The sequence below is a fragment of the Nanorana parkeri genome, unplaced genomic scaffold (genome assembly GCF_000935625.1).
Source record: "Nanorana parkeri isolate BGI_ZX_2015 unplaced genomic scaffold, ASM93562v1 scaffold2312, whole genome shotgun sequence".
Classification (NCBI taxonomy): domain Eukaryota; kingdom Metazoa; phylum Chordata; class Amphibia; order Anura; family Dicroglossidae; genus Nanorana; species Nanorana parkeri.
The window spans coordinates 105,757-115,194 of NW_017308580.1; the positions used below are offsets into that span (position 1 = coordinate 105,757).

The window sequence follows — 9,438 nt, forward strand, 5'->3', positions numbered from 1 at the left end:
GGTTAGGGTTATGGTGTGACCTCCTGATCACACCAAACAGCGAGCTTCGGCAATTCACCGTATTGCTTCTTCTCCCCTGTGATTGGGAAGTGACATTTCATGGCATTTCATCCTCGCTCGCACAATTTCCAAGCGCTGTGCCCCCCGTTCTGGGTATACAGTCATAGAAGTGCCCCCTCCGAGAGTCAGCAGCAAACAAACAACATTGTGTGGCTGGTGGCTCTCAATCCTGTCTGCCACTGACAACCGGGAACCAATCAGAGTGATTCCTAATCATGTGATCACTCTCTCACATGCAGGCCAGCGGCTTCATCGAAGTCATAAAAGCCTGTAAATGAAGCCAGTGCTGTCTTCGGGGCTGCAGTGGCATTTGCAGTGCCATCTGTTTAGTACTGCAAATGTCAGATACAATTACAGTATTCAAAAAAAATTATAATTTGACAACAGCAATAAACTATTTTTTTTTGTGTGCCTTTGTTAGCCTTCAATAAACGAACAGAAAGATTTTGAAAACCTAACAAAAAGTATCTTTAAAAAAAAAAAATAACAAACAGAAAAGTTGTTGGTTTAAAAAAAAAATTAAAACACGATAACAAATAAAAAGCTGATTTGTCCTCAAAATAATCAATGCAAATTAGTGATAGAGTTTTTGGTAACTGACGGCCTGGGTAACTAGGCATCAGACCTCACGAAAAGGGTTATTCATCAAACTGGATCGTGCATGCACGCCAGGGCCGGGTTCACTCTCTCTGCTGCCCCAAGGTTCCTCAATGCACCCCCCCTACCCGCCAAACCCCCCATGGAGAATGGCGGACCTGCAGGCTGCATACAATGTCGCCAAGATCACTTGTACAAAGCCGGGCTAAATGTAGAAAACAACTACCCGTCTGGGCATCGGGAGATAGGAATTCCACACCCCTGCTGCCCCCTCTACTCCCTGCTGCCCCGAGGCCGGGCCTTGGTTGGCCTTGCGGGAAATCCGGCCCACCATCGGCTGTCTGCAAGTAGCTTCAGTGCTGGCTTCCCATGCGGGGGGGGGAGGCAGATGCTACTTCCAGCTCCCCGAGCAAGGAATGCTCATGTTGTTTTCTGTCTCAGTTACAGTTACAGCATTTGTACAGTGCGGGCTCGTCGCCAACTTCACTGCAGTCGCTTTTGGCCGGCTCGAGGAGGAGACAGGGAGGAGCCTCTCTGTCCCTTACTTGCTCGTCACTCGATGGCCTCAGTGGTTTTTCTTTTTTTTATTGGACAGCTTGGACCAATGGCGCTTTATCATTGGTCCAAGCCATCCACAGAGCTCACGCCTCTAACACAGAGTAGAGGCTGTGACAGGTCTTGCCTCACCAAGTTAGGTTACACAAGCTGACTTGAAGCTGACAGCTTTTTCCTCCATAATACTAGGTGAGTCTCCGCCCCCACCTGCCTCCCCTGACCACATGTCCCTGCCTCCCCCTGACCACATGTCCCTGTTATGTACTGTTAAAAAATAAAAATATAGGGGCACAACAGTAACTTTGCTGAGGGGTTTTCCAGCAGCTGTTGCTACATTCCTTTAGAGATGTCCTGCTAAAGTTCTCCAATCATGATCCCTGATGGATGGAGAGTTCCAGCCCTGACTCAGAAGAGGGCATGTTGGACCGCCAGTGCTTTCTCATGGGGACCAAGGGTCCTTCTCTGCCGGCTCCTCTACTCAGGCGGTGGCTGCTTCCTAAAGAAAACCAACAGTAAGGCCTGGTTCACAACTGGGCGTTTTACAGCGCGTAGGTAGTCCATGGTCCCATCGCACTCCTGACCTTGTGAATCCCTTCAAGAATTGGGTGCTGCGGTAGTCAACGGGCGGCAGCCGTAACAATCGCGAGCTGAAGCAGAGACACCGGCACTCCAAATTTGCAAAATACATCTATTTATTGACGTGCACCGCGGTAAAAAACAACGAACGTTTCCGGGGTCACAAAGGATCCCCTTCATCTGTATGTTTTTTACCTGATGATGGGGATCCTGTGTGACCCCGAAACGTTCGTTGTTTTTTACTGGGATGCACGTCAATAAATAGACGTATTTTGCAAATTTGGAGTGCCGGCGTCTCTGCTTTAGCTTACAGGAACGCGCTGTAAAACGCCCTACGCCCAAAGACGCACAGGAGCTTCTTTGGGGCGTATTTGTCGCGCGTATCCATTAGGATACAGCGGGATAGCCCTCGGAAACCCGCCTTTGTCGCGCGTTTCTTTAACCGCAAAACGCGGCAAGACGCGGATATTCCGTACGCCTAGGTGTGAACCCAAGCCTAAGACTTTGCTCACCTTTCCCTTTGATGCCCTGGGAATGTATTTCAGTTGGCTCTACAACCCCCCACAGTTGTCACCCAAGGTGACCAAGACACAGAATTGTCTGCTTTTATCGTAAGGAATGTCCAAGAACCAGCGGTTATATATTAACTTCTCTGTTTGCTCTGCGAAGCAGGACACCTGAATGTGTGTGCGAAAGAAGGCACGTTTTATGGTCCCTATAGAGGGGTTGGGAAATCTACACAGATCTGAACACGGACAATGAATAGCAAGCTGTCTGACAACTTCATAATGGGCCGGCAACTGTGACATGCATAGAAAGTCATTTATTACCTTGGTGTTAGTGAGCCTGACCTACAGCACTTAGCAACCAACCTGCAGTAAAGCGTAACCGAGACACAGCTCTGTGGTGTCCCTTATTTGAAGGGATGGTCCCTCAATTTCACACTAACACCTCGATCCCTCTTACCCCATCAATTGTTTATCTTTAGGGACTCATGTGCCGGTGTAAACAAATGTACTATGTAAAAGGTTGGTCCTTTCAAAGGAGATGTTACTTACAGGTGGAGCCTGGTGGTCTGGAGACCTATAATGGTGGGATTTGAGTGCCAAAGCTCAAGTTTTGGGAGTTCCTGCCCACCTTTATGTGTCCCAGTTCCTTCTTGAAGGAGAGTGAGAGCCCTCAAAACAGTCACAATAGGTTGGCAGACCCAGGAAGGAGGAGCAAAGATCTCATCAATAGTAATAACAGGTTGGCAGACCCAGGAATGAGGAGCAAAGATCTCATCAATAGTCACAATAGGTTGGCAGACCCGGGAACGAGGAGCAAAGATCTCATCAATAGTCACAATAGGTTGGCAGACCCGGGAACGAGGAGCAAAGATCTCATCAATAGTCACAATAGGTTGGCAGACCCAGGAACCAGGTGCAAAGATCTCATCAATAGTCACAACAGGTTGGCAGACCCAGGAACGAGGAGCAAAGATCTCATCAATAGTCACAACAGGTTGGCAGACCCAGGAACCAGGTGCAAAGATCTCATCAATAGTCACAACAGGTTGGCAGACCCAGGAACCAGGTGCAAAGATCTCATCAATATTCACAACAGGTTGGCAGACCCAGGGACCAGGTGCAAAGATCTCATCAATAGTCACAACAGGTGGGCAGACCCAGGGACCAGGTGCAAAGATCTCATAGAGTCCCTCAGAGATATAAGAACCTGTCAAGTTTTTTGAAGACTTGACATTGAGATTATCAGAGTTATTCACAGAAGGGTGAAGTGTTTGGAGAAGGCCGGAAAGTGAGCGGAATTGGAGATCTTTTCCAAACCAGGTATGTTGTCCTAGATTGTTCACTTCCAAACACTTCACCCTTTTGTGAATAACTCTCTTAATCTCCATTATCCACAAATACTTGGAAATATCATCAAACTATACAATCATGCATCTGATGTAGGCTGCCCATACAAGTAAGACCAGGCTCATTGTTTTTCTAAGCTCCCCTGGAATATGTTCTAAATGCCTACTGATCCTGCCAGTAGAACCATTAAATAGGCACTTCCTTTGATAGGGTGACAACACTTATCCAGTGAAGTCACTGCAGCGTTGTCACCTTTGCTGCTGCTCTAGCTGCTGGCAGTGTTAATAGCCTTGTCAGTGATTAGCCGCGCCTAGCTCCGCCCACTTCTTTTTAGATTGGCAGTACATTGGTGTCTCTGCAAGAGCTTACATATGCAGGCTCTGCTTAAATATTAGTATTGCTGCACAATGGTTGTGCCTATGACTCCCCTTCACTGCTGCACAATGGTTGTGCCTATGACTCCCCTTCACTGCTGCACAATGGTTGTGCCTATGACTCCCCTTCACTGCTGCACAATGGTTGTGCTTTAAGGTCCCCCTTTTACTGCATGTCTAACAGTCAGACCTGACGGACTGAAAGCAACGCACTCTCTCTGAAGCTGTCGTTTCCTCTCCTTGGTTGGTAGGTGAGGCTTAGGCATTGCTTTGTGCAGAGGGGGACAGAAGGGAAAAATCTATACATTGATTTTCTTACACCGTGCTCAGTTCACTTTTTTTTTTATAGCGCTGTTAAAGCTTAAACATTTTATTGTAACATCTGCCACTCACATCTAGGAAACCCTGAACGTCTTGCTGTTGGGCTATTAGGGAGCTCAGTGGCCCAGTAGACAATTCTGAGATAGTATCTTAGAATCCTATCATAATAACACAGAATTGTGACATAATATGGCAATATCTCACAGTTAGGAAAGTATTTTTTCCTTGGCCCCGGTACTCTTTGCCACCAGAAACCTAGAACACGTAAATGGTTGACTTTCTTAACTGATGGCTGGCAGGGAAGGAAGGTCCATATTCATACAATGACAATAAAATGATAATAAGGACACTAAAACCGATGCTATGGCCACAGTATATGCATGAAACAATGATCCCTGAAGGTTCCCCTTGCTTTATGGATGTAGCTTTACCATCTCATTGACCTCTCCAATACCATCTGCTGAGATAAGCTGGTCAAGTAGGTAACCAAGTATCACGTCTAGGAAGGCGGGATTCCCAGCACAATAGCCGTGGCAACATACCCACCCACCCATACGCATACTGACCCTACTCAACCAATAACCCAATGTCAGAGGCGGGGGTGGTGGTGTGGTGGCGGGACCTGTAGTGATTTACAAAGACTAGGATGTCTCAACCTGACATAGAACATTCATGCATTATATTTACGGTCTAACGCCAGCAGCAAAGGCCCCATTACCATAGGCTATTGAGACTTATCCGGTGGAGGTGTCTATAACATGACCACAACGTCAAAGATTATTGACGGGGAATATTTATCAGACAAAGAAGTCCACTGACCATGTGGAAAATGTGGTTCCAAAGTGCAAGACTGTTACATGCAAACCTAAATGATACACGTGGGTGGTTAGATCCTAAAGCCTTGTAGTCATTGTCTTGTGCTCACCCTTCTGCTGAACCACAGGGCAGTCTGTTGTGATTTGGGGCATAAGGCAAAACTATACATTGGCTTGGAGTACCTATCAAAAGCAAAATATAGAGGACACCACACCAAGGCTCCGTCAAAGTCTTTACCCTGTGCTGCCATTGGGACCACGTGAGTTGGTAACTGAACAGCCATTGGTTCTTTGCTTCAGATCTGGATTAGCTATGGTGAAGGTTCAGGTGAACCTTCAAAAGCAAAATATAGAGGACACCACACCAAGGCTCCGTCAAAGTCTTTACCCTGTGCTGCCATTGGGGCCATGTGAGTTCTAACTGAGCAGCCATTGGTTCTTTGCTTCAGATCTGGATGAGCTATGGTGAAGGTTCAGGTGAACCTTCAAAAGCAAAATATAGAGGACACCACACCAAGGCTCCGTCAAAGTCTTTACCCTGTGCTGCCACTGTGACTATGTGAGTTAGTAACTGAGCAGCCATTGGTTCTTTGCTTCAGATCTGGTTGAGCTATGGTGAAGGTTCAGGTGAACTACAAAAGGGTAACTTGACCCCGCGGGCCAGGTAAACACACTGCAGGGTGCACATGGCCTAAACAAAGTATCTCAAGCTACTATCGTCCAAATGTGAGTGTTAATGCCTACAGAACGTAGTAGAGGGTGGGGGGAACAGCAGGAGAACCTTGTTTTTGGGGAACAGCAGATGTATTAAACTACCCAAGCCAGTCAATCATGTGCCCACATACAATAATCATTTCTTGACGCTGGGCTCCTTCATACAAATACTTCATAAATGTCAACAGCTCCCAGTTCCCAACTTAAGGCGAGCTATCAGGCAGAGATATTTGTTTCTTGCACTTCGTCCAGCTGCTGGCTGATATGAATACTTCTGGACACGGTAATATAACACAGAGTCCTGAATTTTGGGAGCGCAAAACCGTGTCCAAGAAACCGGAGAAGGCTACTCAGTTTAACTAGCGTTTTAACCCCCGGCATACCAGGAGGCCAAATCCGTCCCGTAAAACACGCCCACCTTAGTGTTGACCAGAGCCTCTCTGCTGCTTTTTATAGTGGCCAGACCTCCCCTTTTAAGGAAGGACAACGTGCGGGGCTGGAAGTAACGTAAACTATACATTTTTCATAAGGTTCCTGCATTAGGCTTGCTACATTATGTATATTTTTGGTAATGGAGTTTGCTGCGTCGTTGGACCTTCTCTTCTCAAGAAGAAAAGCATTATTTCTCAGCCATATACGAACATGGTTAGTTAAAGAGACAATACCGTGTAGATATAAAAAACTACAATACAACCACCGCACTGATGATTGACAGCACGGAAAAAGATTGGGTTCACCTTGCGCAGGCAGATCTTTTGCACAATGACTATTTTTGGCCATTCAAAAATACATAGTCACACGGCTCCACCTCCAACAAAGTTGGATTTGGTTTTATCTGAAGACCTGCTTAGAGGTGAAAACACGGCGCTTACTATTTCACTAACAATCCCGAATGTATTTTTGCAGAGTTTTTGAAAAATTCCAGCATGCTGGACGATGGTCACAGGAACCATTGTTGAAAATTCCTCATCTAGAAGGTTAATGAACGTTGCTCAAACCTATAGCTACACCGAACTACATAGTTACATAGTATTTGAGGTTCAATGAAGACATAAGTCCATCGAGTCCAACCTATTGCATGTGTGTATATGGTTCTGCTGGTGTGTGCGTGTGCATGGGTCCCTGTGTGATCTCGTTCTTAAGAGTACCTGTACCCCTGTGCATAGAAATTGTTTTAGCTGCCTCCTTTCCGGTTTATGGAGATAACCAACATTGTCTAAGATAAAGTACCTTTGATGTGAGGCAACCTGCACCGGGCAAACATAGACCTCAGAAACCATTGTGTTTAGGCACTACAAAGCCTAGCATTGCCTTAGGGTACCCATCAGTGCAGAGTCAGCATAGCTTCTCTAGGAACCAGCAAAGGTGCAGAGTTATGCATTCAGCGAAGCAGCAAAGATGCAGAGTTATGCATTCAGCGAAGCAGCAAAGGTGCAGAGTTATGCATTCAGCGAAGCAGCAAAGTCTCTTTAAGTAATTGAAGATTGTTCTATTTTTGGGCCATGACCTTCCTGACCGAGTGTATCATTTGTCCTTGAACCCTAGTTTTGTAAATGATTACCTGCTTTGAAGCAGTTCAGATCCCTCGTTATGTCCACATGCTAAAAACACAACAGCAGGTGCGTCTGCAACAACAAAGAAACAATACGGACCAAAGTCCACAAGAAATCTATTACTGACTCGGGATGACTGAAGACCTGGGGAAAGGCGGTGGAGACTGGTTGCCCATGTTGGACTTTAAAAGTTGGAAGGGTATATAGAAGGCTACTTGTCAGTCATGGGACTTAAAGACCCTGGCAAAGGCAAGGCTTAGAACCCTCGTTATGTCCACATTCTAAACAAACCAACAGTAGGTGCGTCTGCTACAACAAAGGAACAACATGGACCAAAGGCCACAGGAAATGTATTACTAACCCGGGATGACTGAAGACCGGGGGAAAGACGGTGCACAATGGTTGCCCATGTTGGACTGAACAGTTGGGAGGGTATATAGAAGGCTACTTGTCTGTCATGGGACTTAAGAACTTTGATAAAGGCGAGGCTTAGAAACTTTGTTATGTCCACAATATGGACTGAAATCCACATGACATATATTACTAACTTGGTGTGACTGAAGACCTGGGGAAAGGCGGTGGAGACTGGTTGCCCATGTTGGACTTTAGAGTTGGAAGGGTATATAGAAGGCTACTTGTCTGTCATGGGACTTAAAGACCCTGGTAAAGGCAAGGCTTAGAACCCTCGTTATGTCCACATGCTAAACAAACCAACAGTAGGTGCACCTGCAACAACAAAGGAACAACATGGACCAAAGTCCATAAGAAATCTATTACTGACGCGGGATGACTGAAGACCTGGGGAAAGACGGTGCACAATGGTTGCCCATGCTAGACTTTAGAGTTGGATGGGTATATGGAAGTCTACTTGTCTGATATGGGACTTAAGAACTTTGGCAAAGGCGAGGCTTAGAAACTTTGATATGTTCAAATGCTGAAAAAAAACAACAGTAGGTGCACCTGCTACAACAAAGGAACATATATTACTGACTCGGGATGACTGAAGACCTGGGGAAAGACGGTGCACAATGGTTGCCCATGTTGGACTTTAGGGTTGGATAGGTGTATAGGACTTCTATATATCAAAGTTTTTAAGTCCCATGACAGACAAGTAGACTTTACTTGTCTGTCATGGGACTTAAAAACTTTGATATAGGCAAGGCTTAGAACCTTTGTTATGTCCACAAGCTAAACAAACCAACTTTTAGGTGCTACAACAAAGGAACAATACGGACCAAATCTATAGACTTTTGGTAAAGTCAGGGTCTGTGGGTACATGGAAGGAAGGAAAGGCAGGACAGACTACATCTGAAAGTGTAAACCGAAAGCGAAAGAGTTTGGAAGCTACGTGCAAAAGCATGATTGAAAGTCATAGGTAAGGACAAGAGCAGACGCATTGTAGTGAGTTGGATGTTGACGTGCAAGGACAGGGTAGGCTGGTTTTAGCATTTGTTGACATGAAGATCTATCATGGAAGTATGAGATAGTAGTGGTGGGCAAGCCCGAATTACAAAATGAAGCCATGTGTTTGGACAGGGTAGTCAATGAATTGTGAGACCCGTGCAACACAATCACATAGCCAGCCCATAGAGACAATGTAAAGCAAAGCGGATGCAGACTTTATCATTTAGTAAATTGGGCAGAAGCCAAAATATCACCTTGATGGATACGTGAATGGCCGGCCACGCCAGCATAAGTGCTTTCTAAAACAAATCATGACTGTGAGTACCCACCTCCTCCATTTTTGTAGCACAGGTAAGGGAATCTCCAAACATTTCCAAGTCCGACAGCAAAGCCCACACACGACATGATAAAATCCATCTGCCGAGTCCAAGTCTCTCTCTCGGGAACCGCTTGACGGGTTTTTTGCGGATAGACGATCCCCCCTTTGATGGACCCATTGTGACACAGGTCGGTGTGTCCGTTCCCGCTCGGTATGAGCTGCCCGTTCTTCTCCTCCAGGTTCACTTTGTAGCTGCCGTTGTCCGAGGACAGTCTCCTCTCCTCCATCTCTCAA

The 9,438-nt window shown here is 46.0% G+C and overlaps 1 protein-coding gene across 2 annotated transcripts in view; it reads right to left on the reverse strand.

The window, feature by feature from the left end:
• The window catches only part of SLC6A8 (solute carrier family 6 member 8), a 72,009-nt gene extending 62,577 nt beyond the window's left edge, over positions 1-9,432 (reverse strand). For both annotated transcript variants that reach the window (XM_018573276.1, XM_018573275.1), the window contains exon 1: positions 9,155-9,432. In XM_018573276.1, coding sequence (XP_018428778.1) covers positions 9,155-9,431 — 277 coding nt within the window. In that variant the 5' untranslated portion in view covers position 9,432. The remainder of the gene's footprint in view (positions 1-9,154) is intronic.
• Positions 9,433-9,438: the final 6 nt, after the last annotated feature.